Here is a 25252-nt window from a genome sequence, read left to right as displayed (position 1 = left end):
AGGAACACTGAAAGAAAAGTTCCTAGGCGCTATTCTCTTAGTTTCTCATGGAAAGGGATTTAATTACTGAGTTCAAGAACAACACGTGCTTTCAGCAGTTCGAGCAGGAGGCACTGGTTGGTGATTGACATCTGCAGAAAAATTTGGAAGAATGTTTTCAATAATTTAGTTTTGTAGAAATTTTATTTTAATAAGCCCAGATGTTTTATAGAGAAATTCACTTAATCTTTTCCTTAAATATATTGCAGAGGAGGCCTTTCTGCCCGGGGAGTGTAGCATGCTCTCCATCCGCCTGCTTCTGCAGAAGGTGCAAGGGAACTGATCCGTCTCTGTTGAAACTCAATGTTGGGTGATTTGCTTTGGAAAAGGAATATTTATATTTCCATTTAAGAATTTCAAGAACTTGTTTCATTTTAATTGCTCTACTATAATTATGCAATAGAATATGAACCACCCAAATCGTTTATCCAACTAAAAAAAATTTACACACACACACGCACACAGGAACACTCCACATTTTTCGTCGTTACAGTCATGAATATACACGATTTCCCATTCGACTTTCAGAATGGAGTACTGCAATGTCCCAAAATGCAGGGGGCAGTGCTCTGTTCACAACCCAGGGATCTTCTCCAACCTAGTTGCCTGTATTTAGGGCAACTGTATCATTTATTGAGCAAACTATGACATTTTGGGGAGAAGAAGGAGGAAGTAACCAGAGAGCAGGGAAGGAATTGGGCGTAATCCAAGGCGTTATTTTCAGCTGTCTTATTCCTACGGTAGGAGGACATGGGATACCCTTTGGGTTTTTTTCTTGAGATAGACATAAGTAATATTCTAAGGTCTTAGATGTACAACCCAACGATTTTTACAGATTTATAAACCCATGCACCAGATATCCAGATCACCGCATAAAATACATTCGGTGTCGAAGAAGACAGCTTAAGGCTGCACTTTTAAAAGTGAATATGAACATTACCAACGCAAACCATCTGGAGAGACATTATTTTAGGAATCCTATAACAGCCCTTCCCAGGAGTCCTTCGATAGCTCAGTTGGTAGAGCGGAGGACTGTAGGTGCGACAGTTGGGTATCCTTAGGTCGCTGGTTCGAATCCGGCTCGAAGGACGAGACTTTTGGAAATCCCAGGCTCCTCCCACGAAGCCACCGTAAAATTTAGATCCTTCCGGAACGTCGGGGAATAATCCCTTCCCGCGGGTCTCCGGCGGACAGGTTGCACTTGCCGTTCAGACAAGAGCGCGCTGAGCTCTCCTATTTACAAGCACGCAGTACATACGGAGCGGACTGCGACCGCGGCTGCTGCAGGGAAGGGCCGCCGGCTCCGCGGAAGACCTGCCCAGCAGGCTTCGTTCACTTTTCCCGCCCCGGCTCCGGGGCTGCGGCGCGCAGCTCTGCAAACTGCCGCCCGGCTCCCCGGCTCGCGCGCTACACCCCGCGCCCCAGGCGGGCCCCGGCGCAAAGCAGCGGAGAGGAGGGCGCACGCGCGCGGCTGCCAGGCGCGCCCCGCCCCCTAGGTCTCCAGACCCCGCCCCTGGGGAGTCGCGGATCCCGGGTCACCCTGGTAATTTCCCAAGGGGCCTTTCACTGGAGCAATTTCAGACCTACCCCAAAGGGGGAAGTAGCACCATGAACGTCACCGGACCCACCGCCCACATACAGCCACCCTGCTGGCACCATCTACCCCAAATCCACACCCCTCCCGCACCCTGCCCTTTCTGCACAAATCGGAGATGCGGACAGGACCAGCTCACCGCCTCTGCTCCCTCTGCACACGGCAGGAGTGGAGGACAATTCACATAGAGCTGTCCCTTTCGAGTTACCAGCGCGCGGGTGGGCAGCCGCCCGCACCTGGGGAGGTCCCTGCGGCGGGACGCGTCCAGAGAAAACCGGCTGCAGCGGGTACACGCCCTCCCAATAGGACTACAAGTGGGGGCAAGACAGCGACCAGGTTGCCTCTATCTTTCAGCCACGAAGTACCCACGGCACATACATGACACAGTCGTGTAACTTCTCAGACTAGCATGCTCAGTCTGTTTACTCATAGTTTGCTATAAAACTCAACCCTGAAAAGTGATCTTGAATGGTAATTTTCAGGAGCAGCAAGGAATTAGGAGGGTTTGGATTTGAAGACTCTATAATTTTTAGTCTGTCTTTGGGGAAGCCTACTCCCGAAGACCAAATGGCTGGGAGAAGCTATCAAGAAAAAAGGAAAGCAGAGAGATTCTGAGATTCTGAGAGAGAAAAGGACAAGGGCAGTCACTACGGCTGCCGTGGCACGTGACACAGAGCAGCTGAAACGCCTCTGTCCAAGCATTTAAATTAAATCCTTTTTGCTGGAGCTCCCGCGGTTTCCAATCTTGAAAAATCGACATAGTATGTTTAGATCCCAATCCAAGATTTGTATTCACTCCAATAAATTGGTTCTACTTTTAGCTCAACACACTTAGGAATTCCACAAAGAGCCTCAGCCTATTATTAGCAATTATTTCAGAACATTTTCCCAGAACCCATTTCTTGGAGTGACTGAAAAAAATACATCTCTTAAAATAGGATAACATGACATTAGGCTGACAGAAAGACTCTTGGCAAAACTTCACCGAGTTTTTTCTTCACTCGGTAATATAAAATGGATAATTGTAAGAAAAAAAATCTGAATACTCTTACCATAGCTCTTGGCACAGAAGTTCACACATTTTTGTTCGGTATTTTCCTTGAAGGCAAATAAGCCTTCTTGGCGGATTCAGACTTTCAAATTTCCTGTGTCCACCTGAATAGGTTAAGTTACGGTGTAGTAACAAGCATTCCCTCCCTCCTGCCCATCAGGGTGGCTCATAGCCAGAAATTCTTATTTCCGCGTCATATAACATGGCTTGGCGGGTGGGCTCCGCTCCATTCTGGGACCCTGGCTTATAGATCTTCTACAACTCAGATCATAAATTATCTTGTCAGGGTAAGGGTAAGGAGGGGTGTGGTGGATTGCCCATTAGCTCTCAAACTTCCAGAAGGGACATCTCATTTTCCAAATGTGGCATTTAGGACAACTACAACTGTTGGATATAATATTGACAACATCAGCTTGAAAGTACTGGAAATTTTAAAATATGATAAAAACAAATTTGTGTAATTGTATAATGTGTTAAAAATAGTTAAGTACTACAGGCTAAAGAAAAGTAAACAAGTCAATTGGGAATCCGATAAGGGGGCTGTGTGCCACCAGAAGCAGACTGTCCAGCAAGACATCCAATCATGTTGAAGTCTTTGTATGGTTAACTAGTTTTGTTTTGTTTTTAATGACCGCTATTGAAATGTAACTTAAACGCAGTAAAATTAATTCCTTTTTAAGTGTATAGTTTGATGAGTTTTGAAAAGTATATTCAATCATATAACCACCACAACACTCATGATATAGAACCTTTTCATCTCTCCAGGAAGTTGACTTGTGCCTTCAGAAGTGCTGATCTGCTGTCACTGTACTTTTGCCTTTGCCAGATGGTTCTAGAATAGACTCCTACAGATGCAGCTTTTGAGCCTGGCTTCCTCCATTCAGCGCAATGCTGTTGAGATCCATCCTTGTCATGTATGTAGCCATAGTTCCTTTTTACTGTTCAGTAGTCCATCGTAGGGATGTATTAGAATTTGTTCATTCACCAACTGATGAAAATTTTTTGTTACTGTTTTTATTATTATTAATGAGACTGCCTGTTATGGGCTGAATTACGTGCCCCCCACTCATATATGTTAAAGCCCTAATTTCCAGTACCTCAGACTGAGACTGTATTTGGAAATAGGGCCTTGAAAGAAGTTACTACATTCAAATGAGGCTGGTAGGGTGCCTTGACCCAATCTGACCGGTATCTTTGTAGGAAGAGGAGATGAGGATACAGAGAGAAACACTAGGGGCATGAGTGTACAGAGGAACGCCCATGTACAGAGGAAACAAGAAGGAACCTTTCTTCAAGCCAAGCAGAGGCCTCAGAAGAAATTAGTCCTGCTGACACCTTGATCTTGGACTTCCAGCCTCCAGAACTGTGAGGAGAGAAATTTGTTTCAGTCACCCAGTCTGCGGTACGTTGTGATGGCGGTTTTCGCAAATTATTACATGGCCATAAATATTTGGGGTATAAGCCATGTGTTTTGTTTTCAGTGAATATATAGGAGTGGGATTGCTGGATCCTATGGTAGGGGTGTGTGTGTGTGTGTGTGTGTGTGTGTGTGTGTGTGTGTATAATTTTAAAGATTTTATTTATTCATTTGACAGAGAGAGAGAGACAGCCAGCAAGAGAGGGAACACAAGCAGGGGGAGTGGGAGAGGAAGAAGCAGGCTCCCAGCAGAGGAGCCTGATGTGGGACTCGAGCCCAGAACGCCGGGATCACGCCCTGAGCCGAAGGCAGACGCTTAACGACTGCGCCACCCAGGCGCCTCACGGTAGGTATATATTTAACTTTCAAAGAAACTACCAGCTGTTGTCCAACGTGCCTGTAACATCTTACCTTCTTAGCAGTGGATGAGAGTTCGTTTCTCTACATCTTAGACAATACTTGGAGCAGTCTTTTAAATATTAGCCATTCAAATTTGTAACTAACACAACACGTTTACACGTCCCACCCACGTTTACGGGGCAGGGATTATTCCGCTATTCTGAGAAATGGGTGGAAATCTGGCGGCCGTCTTGGAATTCTGCCTCCTACAATGAGTGCCTAGAGGCATCTCATGTGGTTTTAATTTGCATTTCCCTCGACTAATGATGTCTACCTTTACAGGGAGCTGTCACCTGTTTATCTTTTTTGGTGAAGTGACTGTTGAAATCCTTGCCTTCTTTAAACAAATTGAATCGTTTGCCTCCTTCTTGAGCTCTAAGAGCGCTTTATATATTCTGGATAAAAGTCTGGCCTCTCAGGTGTTTGTCCTGCAAATATGTTCTCCCAGTCTGTGGTTTGACTTTTCATTTTCTTAGCAGTATCTTTTGAAAAGCAAACATTAAAATTTTGATGAAGCCCGATTTATCATTTTTTTCCTTTTATACCTTGTATTTTTGGTGTTCTTTGGTGTTCTAAGAATTTTTTGCCTAACCAGAGATCACAGAGAATTTCTTCTGGAAGTTTTATCTTTTACATTTAGATCTCTGATCAAACTAGAATTAATTATTTTACGTCGTTTTGATGTAGGGTCAAAGATTTTTTTTTTTTAATGGATGTCCAGTTGTACCAACATCAGTTATTGAAAGCTTATCTTTTCTCTATAGAATTACCTTGTCGTCTATGTCAAAAATCAATCAACAGTATTTTTAACAAATGGTGGTAGAACTGAATATCCACATGCAAAAAAGATGAATCACAAAAATTAACTCAAAATTATCATACACCTAAATGTAAAGTGCAAAACTGTAATATTACTAGAAGATGACAGGAAAAAATGTAGGTAGCCTCGAACATGGCAATAAGTTTGTGTACAGGTGTGTGTTACAACTTTTTAGATGCAACACCAAAGGCATACTTCATGAAAAAAAATAATCGAGAAGTTGGACTTCATTAAAATTAAAAACTTCTTCAAAAAGACACTGTCCGAAGAATAAGAGGAGAAGTTACATGCTGGCAGAAAATATTTGCAAAATTTACATATCTGACAAAGCACTGCTATCTAAAATATACAAAGAGCTTTTAAAACTCAACAATAAAATAGACAACTTGGGCAAAAGATCTGGACAACTCACCAAAGAAGATATACAGGTGGCAAATAAAAGATCCTCCACATCATATGTAATTAGGGAGCTGTAAATTGAAAAACCAATGAGAAGCCACTACACACCTGTTAGAATGGCCAAAATACAAAACACAACACCAAATGCTGGTGAGGATGTGAAGCCAACAGGAAGTCTCATTCACTGAGGCTTGTAAAATGCATATCCCTAATGAATAATAACGTTGAGGCTCTGTATCATGGGCTTATTGGTCATCTGTACATTTTGTTTTGGGAACAAATCATTTTGTTCTATCTATCCAAATCATTTACCATACATCATTAGTTTTTGATGTAGTGTTCCATGATTCATTGTTTGAGTATAACACCCAGTGCTCATTACAACACGTGCCCTCCTTAATACCCATCACTGGGCTAACCCTTACCCCCCCCCCCCGAAACCCTCAGATTGTTTCCTGGGTCCATAGTCTCTCATGGTTCATCTCCCCCTCTATTTCCCCCCTTCAGTTTTCCCTTCCTTCCTCTAATGTCCTCCATGCTATTCTTTATGTTCCACATATGAGTGAAACCATATAATTGTCTTTCTCTGCTTGACTTACTTCACTTAGCATAATCCCCTCCAGTTCCATCCATGTTGATATAAATGGTGGGTATTCATCCTTTCTGATGGCTAATATTCCATTGTATAAGTGAACCACATCTTCTTTATCCATTCATCTGTTGAAGGACATACTGGTTCCTTCCAGTTTGTCTACTGTGGACATTGCTCCTCTGAACACTTGGGGCAGGTGCCCCTTCTTTTCACTACATCTGTACCTTTTTGGTAAATACCCAATAGTGCGATTGCTGGGTCATTAGGGTAGCTCTATTTTTAACTTTTTGAGGAACCTCAAAATGGCTCACTATTGAGTTGTGTAAGTGTGTTATACACTCTGGACCCAAGTCCTTTATCATCTATCACTTAAACACTTACCTAAATGTTTTGCACATATTTTTCCCCAACCTGTCACTTGATTTTTAATTATCTTAAGTAACTTTTGAGATTTTTTTTTATACCTTAAGTCCAATTTATCGTTTTTTTTCTCTATAGTTTATGCTTTTTGTGCTCTAAGAATTTTTTGCTTAATCTAAAGTTACAAAGATTTTCTCCCAGTTTTTCTTCTAGAAGTTTTACGGTTTTAGTCATTATGTTTAGGTCTTCATCCATTTTAAGTGTTGTCCGTTATGCTGTGTAGGGTCTGAGTTCACTTAGAAGCGTGTGAATATGTGAATATGCACTTTTTCCAGCGCCATTTGTTAAGGCCTATTTGTTCCACACTGAATTATCTGGGCGCCTCTGCCAAAACCAACTGCTCATGGAGATACGCGGGTCCATTTCTCTGGACTCTCTCTCGCTTTATAGTAAGTTTTGTAACCAGGTGGTGTTAAGTCCTCTGACTCTGCTCTTCTCCTTCACAACTGCTTTGGTTCTGCACCTTTGGCAGTCCATGTAAATTAGAGTCAGCTTGTCATTTTTACAAAACTGCTCCTTGAGATTTTGATTGGGATGGCATTCAATGTGTAAGTCAGTTTGGAAGAATTTGCATCTGAAAAATGTGGAATTTTCTGTCATAGAATGTGTTGTTTTTATTGTATTTTTTGTTAAATTTATCTCTAAAAACTTCACTTTTTATACCCTTCCAAATTTTTACATTTCCAGTTCCAGCTGTTCATTGCTAATAAACCAGAATACTTATTAATAAATAGAATTATAATTTATTTGTGGCCTGTAGCTTTGGTAAACTTATAATTTTCAGTAGCTTTACAGTAATTCTTCAGCATTTTTTCATAATGATCACATCATATGTGAGTAGAGATAGTTTTGCCTTTCCTTTCCAAATCTTTGCTTTTATTTCTTTCATCACTTGTACTGGCTAGAACCTTCAGGGTGATACTGAATAGAAGTCAAGGTCGGATAGCCTTGTTCTAGACCTGATCTCAGTGACGAAGCATTCAGTCTTTCACTATTAAATATGCTAACAGTAGGGTTATCCTTTCAGGTTAGTCTTTTATAGGTTGGTGAAATTCTCTTATATTACTAGTTGGCGGAGACTTGATCCATGAATGCATCCTGATTTTGTCTTGTTTATTCTGCACTATTGAGATGATTGGACAGGTCTTTTTTAGTCTGATAACAGGATTATATTGATTTCTAATAAATTCCAACCTATACTTAAACTTTTCACCTGCTTTAATTTTTTGGAAGTTTCTTTTCCCACTTTAAAAATTCAGGCAACATTTACAAAAAATGCCCCTTTTTAGTGCCACGAGTTCTGACAAATGTACAGTCATATAACCACACCCACAATGAAGATATGAAATAGTTACATCACACCCCCAACCTCCCCATGCTCCTTTTGTGGTTAACTCCTGCCCTTACATTCTACCCTGCTAACTACTGACAATTTCTGTTCCTTTAGTTTTGTGCTTGTAAGAATGTCCTATGTAGCCTTTTGTACCTGCCTACAGGGTAAGGGAGATTCATCCCTGTTGTTACATCTATCAACAGTTCGTTTCTTTTTACGCTGAGTATCCCATTGGAATATTGTCTGTAGGCTTTTGGAGCAGGAACTTTGAGTCAGTTAGCTATAGAACCATTTCAGACTTAAATCAACTCTGTGATACCACGTGACTGACACATGAGGCTCTCGATCTCAAATGAGCACTTGTACATTACCTAGCACTGGCTGATGAGAAAAATACAGAACCTTTCCTCAGGTCCCATTGTGCCCTTTGTGAAAATTGGGGCTGGAGGGGAGGTGGGTGGGGGATGGGGTCACTGGGCATTAAGGAGGGCACTGGATGTAATGAGCCCTGGGTGTTATATGCAACTGATGAATCGCTAAATTCTACCTCTGAAACTAATAATACACTATATCTTAACTACCTTGAATTTAAACTCTAAAAAAAGAGAGAGATTGGTAGATCGGGTAGTAAAGTTTGGACTGACCTACTGGAAAAGCTAGACAGTTACACGAGAAAAAAGGCAGATGCTGAAGATGAGGAGACACTCAAAGTCAAAAGCCAAAGAGCACTGTCTAAGGGAGAGAGTTTGGAAGTTTATAAAAGAGAGAAAAGAGAAAGAAATTTGTATTAGCTGCTGCGTTATGGCAAGGGAGGCTTCCACGATGAGGAGAGACGTCTGAAAGGGAGTGTTGTCCTGTGTGATGACTACTGTGTCAATGTTTGTGTGTTCTAAGAGACTTAAGTAAAATTTAAACATTTTTTTCCATTAAAAACAAGAAAGAAAATTGGGGAAGCTTTTATTTGAGAGACAATGTGAACTTAGATCCTAGAGTTTGGCTGCTTTCAAGTCTGTGGTGTTCAAGTCTCTGTCAGGACACTCGATATGTGAAAGAGATGGTCTCACACAGAAACCACTCGTTTCTCTAAGCCTTTTCTACTCTAGCTTCCCACATTTCCTCCAGATTAGGTTAGATTATTGGAAAGAAATGTACCAGACCATATATTCCTAGTTTCTCATGAGAGGAAACTGAATAACTGAATTAAATATGAATTATGTGTTGCAGATTTCTCACGGAAATCACTGGACAGGACCTTTTGAAGAAAAATTTATTTCTTCAAGACTACAGTTGTGAAGTACTTTGATTTTTAATACGCAATAATCTTTTATAAATTCACCAGACATCTTTTCTATAGATACATCATCAAGAAAAGTCTGTCCAGATGCCTTCCTACTTTCTCCATCAGTGTTTAGCCAGGAAGCCAAATGCCATTATAAGTGTTCACTAGCAGTATGTGACAGCATCCCTACAAACACATGTCTACATATTTTTTTTAAAATCTGGGGAGGGGTGGGTTTCATTTACTTGCTCCACTAAATACGAGCCACTCAATTCCTAAACACACACACACACACACACACACACACACACACACACAATACCTCTCATGTTTTGGGTCAAGTACATTTGTGTCTATACATTATTTTCATCGTCCTTCAAAAAGAATTGCAATGTTTCCAAAATGAACTCGGCAGTATGTCCGCTTCAAGATGGCTGGTCCCTCTTTAACCAGCTGTCCATATTTAGGATAAATTGTCATTTATCGATCACTTTAATAGAGAGGTGGTAAGCAGAAGGGACAGAGGGACAGCAGGAGAAATAAGGGTGATGGTCCTATCCATATTATACCTAAGTGAGCAGGACACAGAACATGGGTCATGTTGTTTTCTTTTATTAATGACCTAAAACAGGGGTGCCTGGGTGGCTCAGTTGGTTAAGCATCTGCCTTCAGCTCAGGGTCCTTGGATGGAGCCCCGCATCAGGCTCCCTGCTGAGCCTGGAGTCTGCTTCTCCTTTGGCCCCTCTGCTTGTGCTCTCTCTCTCAGATAAATAAATAAAAAATCTTAAAAAAAAAAAAAAAGACAGCAAAAAGCACAAAGCTTAAGTGTTCAAGGGTATTAATTTTTTAATATATCTCTATCATCACCACCCCTATCAGTTTTGGAACATTTGTAGCACCCTAGAAAAAATCATGTTTGCCTGTTTTAAAAAGGTGGTTAAAACCACTGGGCTACACCTTATTCAAGGTATTCTGACAAACCATACCACCAATCCTTCGATAGCTCAGTTGGTAGAGCGGAGGACTGTAGATGTTCGGTTGTGGTCATCCTTAGGTCGCTGGTTCGAATCCGGCTCGAAGGACTTAAGCTTTTGACAGGTTGTCATTGATGCCGCATGCGTGGACCCTTAGTGCAGGTAAGAAAACTTGAAGAGTTGGGCACGTTCTCGTTTGTGCTCACAGATGAACTTGTAAGACTGAAAATAATAATAAAAAGATAATAAATAAACGATCCCCAGGTACATACACAAGAAACTGCTTATGTAAGAAGGGGTCTCCAGGGAGACTGACCTTTCATGGAGTTTGGGAAAGGGTCATGGTGCTCGTGGAGAACGGGAAGGACCTCTTGGCCCAAGGTTTTCGTTTTATTTTGGAGGTCCCATGGGCCTTTCCGTTATGCTGATATTTAAGTGCATAAATATTTTATTACTGGCAGTTTCAAATACACACAAAGTAGAGAAAACAGCATAAATTACCATCAGGGCATAACACCTGTACACTGGCATCCTCGATTCCCCCATATGCCCCCTTCCAACCCCCCACCTTTTGAAGCAATACCAAGTTGCGCTCTCCTTTCATCCTTGGTGTTTTGAAGACCGGAATTCAATTCCCTTTACCGCCCCCTCCCGCCTCCAAAAAAGAAGCGGCGAGCAAATGACAAAGTTCTCTTCCATAAAATTAATATAAGTGGTGTAAGAACTCGAGGAGGCTGTTTTCTTAGATCTTTCGCCCACTCCACGAAAGAGCGTGCTGCCATGTTCCGGCAGAAATATGCCGGGAAGCCTGCCTGGCAGGAGCTGTCACCTCGGATGGTAGCTGCGGACCCCTTGCCTGGCTTTGCCCACCCTCCCGTTCCAGAGGGATCGGAAATCCTGTCCCGCTGCAGCGAGGGAGGGCTTATATTATCCTTACACTCGTCCGGGGCCTCTTCCAGAAAGCCGGCTGCACGGTGGTCCGCGTTCCTGGCGGCTAGTCTTTGCAGTCCGCCCAGCAGCAGGTGCGCGTGGGAGAAATCGCGGTGCCAAGAGCTTGCGGACGGCGCCCCCTGCCGGGCCGCGCCCGCACCACCACCCGCAGGAGAGAGGCCTCAGCTGGGGTGCAAGGACCGCCGGCCCCGCGGCCCCGCGGCCCCGCGCCGCCCGCAGCCGACTCACGTCCCGGGAGAGCAGAGTGAAGCGCGCCGCCCCGGGGTCGCCTCGGTCGGGGCCGCGCGTACACATGACAATAGGTGTTTATAATATCCATATGCATCACGTGTCAATACAAATGTACGACAGGCGCCCAATAACGTTGTGAAAACAAGAGAAATAACTGCTGCTCATTAAAATTTTATGGACATTTACAAAATCAAATTGAAAACTAATATTTTAAAGTAAACAAAACGTTTTAAACTGAGGTCACAACTGAAATCTTTAAAATCTAAATTTCCAAAACGTGTATTTGCAAAGTTAAGCTACATTTTCAAAACTTAAAAACACTCAGAACTCGAAGTTAAATTTTGAAAAATCATTCAAACTTCAAAACTCAAGACGTTTTTAAAAACTGAAATTTGAGTCAATTTTAAGAGGTGAATCATCCCCCAACCGGAGTCGCACCGGGTCCCTTGCGTGAAACGCTAGTTTGAGCGCTGAGAACACAGAAAGCTCTCCAAACTTCCAAAGTTTCCCCACACTTCCAGAAGAGCCCGCCGCCCACTCTCTTCCATCTCGCCGAGGCGTTCGCTAGGGTACGTTCACCTGGGGACCTACCTGCTCGCCTCCAGTCGCTCCAGCCCCGAGCCCCACCGGCCCCGCCTGTCCCGCCGCCATCCCGCCATCCCGACTTCGCTCCCGCCTTCCAGCTCCGAAGCTCGCGACTGGCCCGGCCCCCACTTCCGCTCTCTCCACCCGATCAGGTCCTTCCATTCATCTCCGCCCCCGCGGCCCCGCCGGCCGTCGCACGCGGTGTGCGGCACACGGCGCAGCGCTTTACGGCTGCCGTGCTTCCTGTCTCCGCCAGCATGGAAGCGGAGGGGTTGGAGAAGGAAGATGCGGAGCAGGAGCCTCTGGAAGGGACAGATCGGAAACCAGAGGCGGAGGCGGAGCAGGAGGAATCCGAAGAGGCGGCCTGTGGCGCCAAGAAGCGGGTGGTGCCGGGTATTGTGTACTTGGGCCACCTCCCGCCCCGCTTTCGGCCTCTGCATGTACGGAACCTTCTCAGCGCGTATGGCGAGGTCGGGCGCGTTTTTTTCCAGCCCGAGGGTAAGAGCGCAGGCCCTGGCTGTGCGGGGAGGACGGTGGCGCTCGCCGGCGGGTGGGCTCGCCTGCGCGGGTCCGAGGCGTTGTGGGGGCACCGGACTCGAGGCCGGCGCCCGGCTTCTTTGGGGAGCCCGAGGTTGGATGTAGGTAGCTCAGTAAGCACAGATGAGTAGTTCTCGGATAGTTACCTTTCTTGTAATGTCGACTCCGCATACCCCCCGTTCCTGAACCGAATCTACCGGCTTGCTTTTTCACAAAACTGAACCCATCCCCTTTGTCATTGTGACCCAGGTCTAGAGACAGGGTATGATCAGCTGACGCCAGCTTTCCTGCAGGCACTAACTGAATTGGGATTGGGGGCGTGTGCATGTGCGGAGCAGATCTGATGCAGGAGTTGACGTCTGAGGAAAAGCTTGAGTTTGACTTAGGGAAAGGGTGTACGGGGAAAGGATGGACCTTGGAGTTCTCTTGCCGGCAAAGGCCTTGAGGTGGGATCCTGGCTCGCGGGCGAGTGGGAGGTGACGTTGATTGGGTGTCGTGTCGACCTCCTCAACCACTGCTGTGTCTTTGGCCCGCAGACGGGTTCGTGAGGCGCAAGAAGAAGGCAGCGGCAGCCTCGGCCGCGGGAGGCAAAAAGCGGTCCAAGTACAGCAAGGACTACACCGAGGGCTGGGTGGAGTTCCGGGACAAGCGAGTAGCCAAGCGCGTGGCGGCCAGTCTTCACAACACGCCCATGGGAGCCCGAAAGCGCAGCCCCTTCCGTTACGACCTATGGAACCTCAAGGTGAGGGGCTAGGCTCGCCTGCTACACCATTTCCTCTTGTTGGCCCTACTTTCTCTCATCTCCTCTCCATTCCTGACGTGCCCTACCCAGATCTTTTCTTGTTTTCCTGTCCACAGTACCTGCACCGTTTCACGTGGTCCCACCTCAGTGAACATCTTGCCTTTGAGCGCCAGGTGCGCAGGCAGCGCCTGAGGGCCGAGGTTGCCCAGGCCAAGCGTGAGACTGACTTCTATCTTCGAAGTGTGGAACGGGGACAGCGCTTCCTTGCCGCTGAGGGGAACTCTGCCCGCCCGAATGGCACCTGGACCTTTGCCCAGCGTCCTACTGAGCAAGAGCTGAGAGCCCGGAAGGCTGCTCGGCCAGGGGGACGTGAACGGGCTCGCCTGGCCAATGTCCAGGACCAGGCTCGCTCCAACCGAGGGCTGCTTGCCAAGATCTTTGGAGCTCCACCACCTTCAGAGAGCATGGAGGAACCCTGACTAGTCAGGGACTCTTGAAGGGCAGAGAGACCCTTCCATCTCCTAGCCCTGCTTCCTGTCTAGCTGATAATGACTACTGATAATGATTATATTATCTTTCTAAGACCAGGAGTCTCTGGTGGGTGCTTAGACATAGATGTCTTGTGGGCCTCTGGTCCCCCCTCCAACTCCCGTTGCCTGGCTGAGGCACCTAATTCATACTAGCAAGAGTATGACTACTGCAGATGGCTGTCTTCTTTGAGTCTTGGCTGTCCGCCTCCTGCCCAGTGGGATCCTCGAAAAATCCCACTTTCTGGACCCAGGAAGAGCCTTTACTTCAAGCTAGAGTGATAATGTCTAGTCCAGGCAGCGATTTTCCCAATTACAGGTGAAGGGCAGCAGCAACATCCTTTTTATTTAGAAAAGATTAACAGAGTCAGGGGTTAATGGGGTGGGACTGGGTTGGGAGCCACCTTCCAAATGTATGTATAGAAAAGAAAAAATATATATATTTATATACCTTTGTAGTTTATTGGGGGTGGGTGGCATTTTATAAGTTCTAACTTCTATCTCCTCATGTCCTGTTCATTCCCCTTAACTTTATCTCCTGGTCTCAGAGCCACCATTCCTCCCCGCACCCCCCCAGTTCAGCCTGGACCCCTTTCTATCAAATTAATTTCTTAGCCCATTTTATCAGTTATCTAGTTCAGCATTTATTAAGTCACTATATGAGGACATGGGTATAGTAGGTAATGACACATGGCCCTTGGCATTAAGAGTTACCACTAGAAGGAGACAGACATTTAAGCAATAAATGCACAGAGGCACTGCAGGCATCACAGTAGATGTATGTAAGGGGTAAAGTAGGGGCCGTGGGAGGCCGTGGTTGACTCCATCTGGGAAGGTAAGCAGTGCTTAATGTGGAGCTGATTCCGGATCACACTCTTCAGGGATGGGTCAGTTTTCACCAAGTTTTCCTGATCAGTCCTGAAAAGTGAACAGAAGTCTGACAGCCTGGTGTAGGCCTCTTGTTGGAAACAAAGCTCCTTGGATGGAGTGTTGGGTTCAAACCATTGTCAAGGCTGACAAAGCCTGGGAGGTGGTCAGGCACAAAGGCTGTTCCGCAGGTGCACGTCTGTGGTTAGTGCTTAGATGAGGGCGGGTTCACAGACACCATGCAGAGCGGCCCTGGAGGCCACAAAGAATCTGTCAGCCACTAAGAGAAACTGAAAACTGAGTGTCACAGTAAACTAAAATAAATTTTAACACAATTAAATAATATAAATTAAAACTGGTCACGGGCTCCTGGCTGGCTTAGTTGGCGAAGCATACAGCTCTTAATTTGGGGGTTCTAAGTTTGAGCCCCATGTTGGGTGTAGAGATCAGTTAAAAAATCTTAGGGGATGCCTGGGTAGCTCAGTTCGTTAAGCATCTGCCTTCGGCACAGGTCATGATCCTGGGGTCCTGGGATCGAGCCCCACATCACACTGGGCTCCCTGCTCAGCGGGGAGTCTGCTTCTCCCTCTGCTCCTCCTGCTCATGCTCACAAAGTCTTAAAAAACTTTAAAGAAATTGGTCAATACCTAGTTCATTAAACTTCTAGGATAATCTGGATTTTGCTTGTGCTATCCCCCCCCACCCCCTGCACTGTCCGCAATATAATTACTCATTTGTTTTTTGGGTGAAGTGGATTAATCCACTTCTTTGGCTCTAAAATAAAATCTTAAGGCATGTTAAGATTTTAATTTGACAGGTGCACTTTATTTGGGAGAATAAAAATAACCATACAGTAAAAAATGATGGTGTAACATTTCCCACAATGGCTATACCTCTCATACCCAGCAAAAACGTGTGTAATGTTACACCCTCAGTCTTAGGAACTTGATACCCTTGTTTCTGTGTTCATTTCTTGTGAGTTTGTTTCATGTGGATTGTTTCCTCAGGTCATGGTGTCTTCCAAGTGAGCCAGAAAAATCCAGTGTCAGAATTTGATAAGTTATTCCTTTACCCAGAATTCTAAGTGCTCATTGCCCCCTTTGCAAGATAAAGAGAATATCAAGATCAAGAAATTTCTTCCCCTTTAGGTTGCTAACAACTTATAAAGTGAAACACATACAGGGCTTAATATTTTGAATGAAATACACTGTGTTCTCAGGCTGGGTAGCATTAAGTATCAGTATCTTCAAGGTCAGCATTTCAGGCTCCAGTTCAATAGTTCTGCACAATGAGCTCACACCTGTAAACTGGGTAAATCACAGGTCGTGTGAGAAAATAGGAATGGGCGCAAGAAAATGAATTTCCCAGGAACTGTCAGTTTGATTCCCTGGACACTAAACCCTTTGAGGGCAGGAGAACATCTTTTTTACACTTACAATTTTCTCTTTTTTTAATGTTGCCATGAATGACCCTGACATGGGTCAATTTTATTTGTACAAATATAGTAATTGTATACGAACTCACAGAGTAATTTTGGTAGATAATGTCAAAATGCCTTTTATGAAAAGTGTAAGCCACCATTTCTGGGATTCCTCTTGTAAGTGAGGAAACAGATGATTTAGAAAAATACCAGTCACTGGAAGCCGGATAGCGCAGACAGAAGCCTCTGGCGCTGGTCGTTGGCAGTCCGAGGCCCTACCTGAGGAGCTGACTTAGGGAGAGGGTGGGCCCGCTCCGGGCGGACGGCGAGCTTTGCGGGGCTTTGGCCAAGCGACCGCTGCAGCTCTTTGCGGCGTGCACGCTGCCGGATGGACCAACGCAGATGAAGCGGATGGAATCCGGGAGCAAATTCAGTAGAATTAGGTACAAAATGACGGGACTGAGCGCATGCTGATGGCATACTGAAGGCATTCGCTAAGTTTTTAATCACTGAACAAGAGAATATCACGCCTCTCCCAAAGTCCCAAAGACGAACTGGCTAAGTACATCAGCTAGATTTTCATTTAATTTGTGAGAACGGTCAGAAACAATATTGTCGGACAAAATTTCGGAAGGAAAACCGCAAATCATTCGCGGAGTTCTTAAATAGAAAGGGCCGTCCCTGGGTGGGCTCGAACCACCAACCTTTCGGTTAACAGCCGAACGCGCTAACCGATTGCGCCACAGAGACGATGACGGTTGCTGTTGGATTGTCAAACATGATCATTTCATTTTTTCCAGCCTCACCTGTGTGATAGAATTTACAAACGAAGCTTTCGTTGGGTATATATATATATATTGAAGAAATGTCCCCTCATGATTTTTGTTGCTCCTATGTTTGTTTTCAAAACAACTTTTGATGGTATAGATATTATTCTTAGGAACCTCAGAATGTTGAGTGGGTGGGCAGCAGGGTGCCGGACTGCTCTTGACCCGAATAAGTGTGAATATAATCGAAAAAAGGACATCCGGACAGAATTTATTTTCAGTTCAAAAAGAGACTGTTCGCTGACACTTCAGTTGATAGAACAGCCCCTAGAAGGATTCTGTATGGATGAAGATATATTAAATGGGAAAGATACCAGGAAGAGCAAGGAAGCGAAAACCATTTAGGGGAAAATCTAGAGGCTCCTCAATGCATCCTTAAGTGACCAGGTAAAAGCGTACTTCCCGGGAAATAGCATATTCTCACGTACCAAAGTAGCAGCGCGGAGCTATCTTGCTAATTGCAAAGAGAAAAACAAACCTTTACAAAGAAGAGACTTATGTCTCCACTGAAACTAGAGATCAGATTTAGCATCATTAACGGGACAAATTAACATTATGTGCTTCCTGATGAAGTCACAGGAAGCACACAGCACATGATATTCTGCCAAAAAGGATTAACTTGGATGTAATTAGGTCTGTTGGACAACTTCTAGCCTTGTCGCTTCATTTAGCTTTTTCTCTGTAACAAGACGCTAAAAAATGTCAGTGGCTGTTTGAGTCATGGTTCTTCCAGAGAACATATATGATACATCTCCTTCTCTGTCTCATCTTTCTGCCTCACTCCCTCTCAATAGAGATCTCCCCGCTTCTGTATCTATCCATCTATCTAGCTCATCACTTACCTATCTAATTGGTTTATGTGTAGAGTGGGCCAACGCCGGTAACTCAGGCAGGATCTCTATGTCACAGTCCTGAGACAGAATTTCTTCTTCAGGAAGAAAAGGAGAGAAACATTAAGAATTTAAAATGTTGGTTGAGTAAAATAAGATCTTGGAGATTTCAAAGTAAAAAAATCTACTTGGGGTCCTTGGCAAAGACTTGAGTACTTTGGAATACAAGGTACATGGAAAGGTCTGGAAGATAGTGCAAAACAAACATGAATACGTCCCCCGAAAGAGACAGCACCGGCTGGGAGCAGGGGTAGAGGCAGGTGATGGAAATATTATGATACAATGTATTTTTCTTTGCTAGGAGAATAATAAGTAGCCAAACAATGTGCTGTTTTGTCTTAGACAAAAGGTAGACTTAGAAAGGTTGAGTGACACGCCCAGGGTAACGCTGGTGGATTTCATGGTGAATGAACTCCCTAAGCTCTGAGGCAGTAAGCTCTAGTATATTTCCTAGTACATCTTGACAGAGGAGTACTTCAGAGAGAGTTTCTGATCTAGGGTAAAGGGAATAGTGTCATGTAAGTTAACGTACTGGCTAGTTTCTAGCCGTACTTCAAACTAACAGATCTGGGGAATGGGAAGCTGAAACACCTAGTCTCTTGGCTTAAAATGTGCTTTAGAGATATATGATTATTCTGACCCCGCATCAGAGAGAAGTCAATTAAATTCTTGTGATATGTCAGCACTGTTAACAGTCAAAAAGAGACAAAGACATTTCAAAGGGAAAGGACTTTTTGATCAATGAGATCAGATTTCTATAATTCTCAATCATCATATCCCAGTGTAAACCCTTCTGTTCAGAATCCAGTTGAACCTTGGAGAATTCTATAGCCACATCCTTGAATGTCACTGCTTCCTGAAAAACCAGACAAATCCAGAATCGCTCAGCGGACGGGCTCCAAGCCCAGAAGTCAATGGAATGTAGAACAAAACAAAGCCAAGCAAAATATACCTATGACGGAGTGAGATTCTGATCGAGACAAATCGAGTCTGTTCATTCTTGCTTTGTGTCTAGTACTGTGTTTGAGTCTCCGTGAAATATAACAAATACCAGTCCACGAGTGACTGGAAATTTTATATGTGAAATAATTTCAAAACCATCTAGCACATAAAGAAATCGTGAACTTCTTTGGTTCAGACACAGGGTACTGCAGGCACTCCAGAAAGGAGACCAGGGTCTGCAACCATCGCGAGGGAAGGAGTTCCCTAAACGCTCTCAACTCCAGATGAACAATACAAGTAGAGGCAGAGTTTCTAAAGCAGAGGGATGTCAAGGCCCAACTCGCTGAAATTCTCGTTTAAACTGTGGAACAGAGGGCCAAAACATCAGTGTTTTTTTTAAAAGAAGTATGCTAGGTAATGCCAATGTGAAGTCAGTGTTGAGAATCCTACTTTTAAAGAAAAAAGCAGGACTTGAGTCGTACTAGATTCACAGGTGAGCTCCTTTACCCAAACTAAACCACAGACCACAGGAGCAGAGTGAAAAAACACCAGCCACCGGCTTAGCTGCCAATGCTGACTCTTTGTTCTGCCATTTATTGGCTGTGTGAATTCTCTTTGCAACTCTTTTTTTTTTTAAGTTTATTATTTATTTGAGAGAGAGAGCACGAGTGGGGGGGTGGAGCGGCAGAGGGAGAAGCAGACTCCCTGCTCAGCAGAGAGCCCGACAGGGGCCTGGATCCCAAGGCCCCAGGATCACGACCGCAGCAGAGGGCAGACGCTTCCCCAGGGGCCCCCGCAACTCTTACGAACAGCTCTTTCGGAATGTTCTGCCCTGGGCCTTTGCTTACTTCTCTGTGTTGACTGATGGTGTACGGATGAGAATATACTTTTTGTATTCATTCCAAATCCAATCTTCCTCAGGAGTACAGCTATCCTTCAATCTCCCCAAACAAAACCATCTTGGCATTTTCCAGAACTTCCTTCCTCCTCTGTATATCCACTTCTCTCACCGAGTCAAACTTCTTCCTTGGAACCTGTTAGGGTACAGGCGATTGGCTTGTTGGTCACGATCCTCCACCCTCTGGCCTCACCCTACGTTTTTATCAGTAACTTCAGTCTCCGTCTGGCTCTCACACATGACACACTCACCCCCACCATCACACTGCCGATCATGTTTCCCACTCTGCCTGTCACATCCTAAACTCGTACACAGGACTCAATTCCCACTGCAAACCCCGCATGCTATTTGAAGCTTTCCCTGCCTTCTCCAGCCTGCAAGACCCTCCCCCTTCTCAAAACTGCTTTAACTCTTACCCTGCCCATTTAACCACACACTTAAATATACGTATAAATATGTATGTATAAAGGCATGTGGATGTGTGTGTATACACAGAATCCCTAACGATTCTGTAATGACTGTGCAAGCTTTCTGGGGACAGGGACCTGATCCAGTGTGTGCTGGCCTTGCCAGCAGGGCCAAGAACAGAGCTGTGCCTGTGACTAGTTCAGAAGATGGACGGCCGCACGCACGCATTAAAGACAGTTAGATATAGAGGACAGTGAGGGGAAGACACCAGAAGAGTAGTTAACATTCCTTTCAGATATTGCCTCTACCACAAAGTATTATATCTATTTACCTACCAAAAAATAGAGTTCTTAATGTTCTGTTCAGAATGTTTTTTTCTGAATTTTAACATTTAAATAAATGAAATGATATGAAATACATTAATTAGAAAATGCAAATGTCCTCTATTTGTAACATTCATAAAAACACTAACAGTATTCTCCTAGAATATTATTTTTCTTTGCATTTACAAACAAACCATTTTTTACAATAATGTACATACTACTTTACTACTATTTACACAAATATATTTTGGGCATTTCATCAAATGGATTCACCTTAGTTTATTTAAATAGTTTATTTAACTTAGCATTTAAATTATTTCCAATTTTCTGCTATATCACAAGCTGGCTACAATAAATACCCATCTAGATATAGAGACACAGCTTTTCACCAGTGTTTCATGGAAACATTCTTAACATGAAATTACTGGGTTAAAGAATATATACATTAAATATGAAAGCTATTGTTCTTCTAGTTCCCAATCATTTCAGGCATTAAGTTTGTTACTCCAATAAGACAGTATATAAGTATATAAATATTTCGTATTTGTACTTACACTAGTAACGTTTAAGAGTGTCAGTCTGTTCATAGACTGGGCAGCTTATAAACAGCGGAAATTTATTTCTTACAATCTGTAGTCTTGGAAGTCCAAGATCAAGGTGCCAAAAGGGTAGAATTCTGGTGAAGGCCTTCCTCCTGGTTCTGTTCCAGACGGTGGTCTTCTTGCCGTGTTCTCACATGGCCAAAGGGGCAAGAAGGCTCTCTACGGTCTCTTACATAAGGACACTAATCCCATTCGTGAGGGGTTCACCCTCATGACCTAATCACCTCCCGAAGGCCCCACCTCCAAATGCCATCACCTTGGGGATTATGTTTGAAACCAGAAGAATTTTGCGGAGATGGAAACATTCAATCTACAGCAGAGTGTCTATTTTTCCTAACTGCCACCAACATGACTATCACAGTTTTTTAAATCTTTGCTAATATGAAACATTACAAAAGAGTTGGGTAATTCAAAATAATCGAAGTATTTTACATTACTTTGAATATTAATGTGGCCCTATTCAAGTGTATATTGGCCAGTTGTATTCCCTCGGTGAACTCTGTGTTCCCATCTTTTCCCCTTTTCTTTTATTAATTTGTAGATGCTCTTTTATAGCATGAATAGGAACCCTTGTCTACGACAAACGACATACGGTAAGTATACTTCCTTATCTGGCTGATGGTGTAACTAGGTAACATAAGTTTTTAGTTTTTATACCGTCAAGCCTAATAACTCTTTCATAATTTCTGACACTGGCAGGCCTGTGAAGAAAGGCCTTCACAACAAAGGATTATTATTTTTTTAATTACCCTAAACTTTATTTTGGCACAACCATGATCTTGTATTTTACATTAAGAAAATATTTAATTTTTCCAATTAAACCTCTCCAGACTGTTTTTAGATTTGGTATGGTAGGAATTTAATGCTATTTCCCCCAACACTTAATGTTGTAAGAATATTTTTAAATAAACTATCCTTTCTCTATGATTTAAATACCAATTTGAAGATAAATCACTTTCTATCGAAATCACTGATCTGTTTCTGGACTTGCTAGTCTATAGCTTTGGGAGGAAAAATTACCTTTGCTGTCTTGTAAAGTATGGTAGTAAAATTTTCTGAGTAGACAGAGAAGCAAGTTAGGAAACATGAGGAGCAGCTCTGGATGCCTGTTTCTTTAGTCACATAGGTCTCTTTCACGATTCATTTTTGTTGCCCTGGAATTTTTTTTCTTCATGTCTTCTCTTTAGTTCCTATAGAAGCTAGAGGTTCAGACCTAAAGAAGCTGGTCTAACTCTGAGGCTTACCCGTACCCCCAGGAGGGAAACAAACAACAGGTCAAAAGAAGGGACCTCCTCCCCCAATACAGACACACCACTGGCACCCAGACACAGACCTGGTGTGATCTCTGAGGACCACAGACACTTAACTAAACTCTGATAGAAACATCAAGTTCCATATATGCCTCAGATATAAGATGAAACATGCCAGAATCCAGGCTTGGGGCACAGCAGAGAAGGGACTTGCTCTAGTCCTGATTCCATCATATGAACCTTGAAACTGTCTTTAATAAAGGCTTCGTCTCCTCGCTGTCTGCCAAATGCGGATAATCATTGGGATCCTGCCTTAAGTCACAGCGTTCCTGGGACCTGGGACCATATGTCACAAAACAGCTGTAGGTGATGTAATTTACTATACAAATATAGGGGATCACTGTTAAATACTAACAATAGGCTTTTAAAGCTTGAGATATTATACAGCAGGACCGTTCCATAGAAATCTAATGCAAGCCCCTGGGGCACCTGGCTGGCTCAGTTAGTTCTTGATCTCAGGGTCCTGAGTTCAGGCCCCATGTTGGGCTCCACGCTGGGCATGGATCCAACTTAAAAAAAAAAAAGAAGAAGAAGAAATATAATGCAAGCCTCATACGCAATTTTAAATTTTTTAATAGCCACATGAAAAGAAAAATTAGACAGGTAGAATTTAAATAACATATTTCATTTAACACAATACATCCAAAATATTATCATTTTAACATGTACTTGATATAACTTATTAAGGTATAAGTATTAAGTACTAAGTCTCCCAAATCTAGTTATCTTACAAGTACATCTCAATTTGGTCTACAATTTTAAGTACTCAATAGCCACATATGGCTAGCTACCTTAATAGTGCAAGTATATGGTTTAAATGCTTATGTTATAGAGTGGAAAACTGAGGTTCAGAGGTATTAAGGGATTTTCTTCAAGGTCATCTGATTTTATTATGGTTGAGTTTGGTTTAGAATTCCATTCTTTGTACTTTATTTTTGCACCTAGCGTGGTAGGGATGTAATTTTTTTTTTCTCCCAAGCTTTTATCTGACTAATCTACATTTCCTGAGTGAATCAATCATTCTTTCTGCACTAATTTAAAACAACACTTTTTAAATATAGTAAATTCCTACATAAAGTGCCTATCTGTTCCCGGACTTCCCATTTTGTTCTACCTGCCATCTCTGGGGGAAAAGGAACTCTTGATCCCGTGGGTGTACGTAGTGACTATCTGCCAGCGGTTTCCCATCTGATTTACAACGACAAAACAATGCACAACACTTTAACGTTCCTATATGAACGTGTAACTGCAAACGCACACTGCATATACGTGGCTCTCACTACAGAGCCCGCTGCCAGGGCCAGCTCGGGAGGCCGCCATCACGGGACACAGGGGCAGACACACGCCTCAGCCCAAGTCACAGACTCAGGGAGTAGGTGCGGAGGTGCCGCAGTGAGGCGAGCGCGAAAGGAGGACAGAGAAATGCGAACCACAAGTCCCGGACTGCAGCGCCGGCGAAGAGCCTGAAGCCACCGCCGCGGAACCGCTGGGGCGGTCGGCGCGGCCTCCTTTCGGAAGCCCGGCGGCGGGGGCGGAGCTTAGAGGGCGCAGGGCGGGGCTGGGGGCGTGACTGGAGGCCGTGGGGGGCGTGGCCGGAGGCAGGGGGCGTCGGGCGAGGAAACAAGTCAGGAAGGCAGGGTGGGTTGCTAAGGCGATGAAAGAGGCAGGCGGGGGAGCTGCAAAGCGCACGCTTCTTGCACTTCGGTTCAAAAATCAGTGATCTTGGAGAGCAGCTAAGTAGAAAATTGAGAGAAGGCAGATTGTAGCATGATAGGAAATGAACACTTAGAAACGGAAGCAGTATAGCTTTTAAGCCGGTAAATTCTGGAAGGGGAAAAGAAGAGAAAAACTAGCAGTAAGGGCAACCTAAACTTTTTTTACACAGGGAACGAAAGAGTATCTATACATATTTGAACACGTGAGGAAAAATCTCAATGAAGGAAATGAATTTAAAGTTCTACAGAAAAGACAAATGGAGGAGTTGCAGCTCCAACCTCCTCCAGCTGCAAGACTGAGGCTCCCCATTCAGGACAGGAACCGGATTCAGTGAGAAAGGTCCACTTAGAATTTTATCCAGAAGGCTTCTCCTCGTTTTCAGATATATTAACGCAACTGTCTGAGCCAGGAATTAGGGTAAAGAAGGGTTGCAGAGATTTTGAAAATGGGCACAAAAGATAACCGACAAGAGCTACTCCGGAGTCCTCCCTTTTCCTCACTAGACTAAGCACCAATTCTTTCGCGTTATCGGTCACTACCTATAGTGGGGCCCCTACAAGATGACACAAGCTAATGTTTGGAGGATGAAAGAAGCAAGCTTCAATTTCATTATAAGCTTTTTTTGTTTTGCTCAAAGAGCAACGGAAAGAACGCTTTCAGGAAACACTGGTGGCATGTGTGTGCTGGGATCCACCTTGGCTTTTCTACTTCCTCAGACACCACTTCTCTTCCAATACGTGTAAGGAATGTGGCTGTTTCCCCCAGAAACGTCCCTTGGCACGGCCCACGTGGGGATGGAGCCACACGGTCAGCGGGAGGAGAGAAGCATGAGGGTCGCAGGCCTTGTTCCAGGCACACCACTCTACACGAAGGTCAGGAGGAAAACAAAACTTAGCTGTGCCATTATCCCTTCCCCTTTTCATCCACCCAGAGGTCATACCTCCCCCTCTTTTCTTACAATTAAAAAAAGCTACTGAAAACCCGGAGACCTATTCTGGTTGCCAGAGCAAACATATGAGCGGAGACAAACTTGATAATGGGAGGAAAATCGGGGCCCCCATTCTGACCCCACCTCTGGCCCCCATGCCAACAGATCAGGTGGGAAGTGGCAGGACCGCGGCCGTATGTGGCTTCTACTGAGAACCGCAAATTCAACCCT

The 25252-nt window shown here is 44.1% G+C and overlaps 1 protein-coding gene, 1 long non-coding RNA gene and 3 other non-coding genes across 5 annotated transcripts; 3 read left to right on the top strand and 2 right to left on the bottom strand.

Moving 5' to 3' along the window:
- The first annotated feature begins 1040 nt into the window (after positions 1-1040).
- Positions 1041-1128, top strand: TRNAY-GUA (transfer RNA tyrosine (anticodon GUA)). Its single transcript is given in 2 exon segments — positions 1041-1077; positions 1093-1128. It is a non-coding gene; the product is annotated as a tRNA-Tyr (tRNA).
- Positions 1129-10164: 9036 nt separating this feature from the next.
- Positions 10165-12267, bottom strand: LOC123794203 (uncharacterized). The gene is made up of 2 exons (XR_006780146.2): positions 10634-12267; positions 10165-10539 (listed from the first exon to the last, which is right to left on the bottom strand). It is a non-coding gene; the product is annotated as an uncharacterized LOC123794203 (long non-coding RNA).
- TRNAY-GUA (transfer RNA tyrosine (anticodon GUA)) lies at positions 10337-10425 on the top strand. The gene is given in 2 exon segments: positions 10337-10373; positions 10390-10425. It is a non-coding gene; the product is annotated as a tRNA-Tyr (tRNA).
- A 34-nt stretch (positions 12268-12301) lies between the features above and the next one.
- Positions 12302-15581, top strand: ABT1 (activator of basal transcription 1). Its single transcript, XM_045800394.2, has 3 exons — positions 12302-12582; positions 13158-13363; positions 13480-15581. The coding sequence occupies exons 1-3, from the start codon at positions 12342-12344 to the stop codon at positions 13840-13842; spliced, it is 810 nt and encodes a 269-aa protein (XP_045656350.1). The 5' UTR covers positions 12302-12341; the 3' UTR covers positions 13843-15581.
- Positions 15582-16853: 1272 nt separating this feature from the next.
- TRNAN-GUU (transfer RNA asparagine (anticodon GUU)) lies at positions 16854-16927 on the bottom strand. The gene has a single exon. It is a non-coding gene; the product is annotated as a tRNA-Asn (tRNA).
- Between the last annotated feature and the right edge of the window lie 8325 nt (positions 16928-25252).

This window comes from Ursus americanus, chromosome 32 (assembly GCF_024610735.1).
Source record: "Ursus americanus isolate L20-20 chromosome 32, mUrsAme1.1.p, whole genome shotgun sequence".
In the NCBI taxonomy this organism is placed as follows: Eukaryota; Metazoa; Chordata; class Mammalia; order Carnivora; family Ursidae; genus Ursus; species Ursus americanus.
The sequence above is the reverse complement of the archived record's forward strand: the minus strand, read 5'-3'. Positions and strand labels throughout refer to the sequence as shown.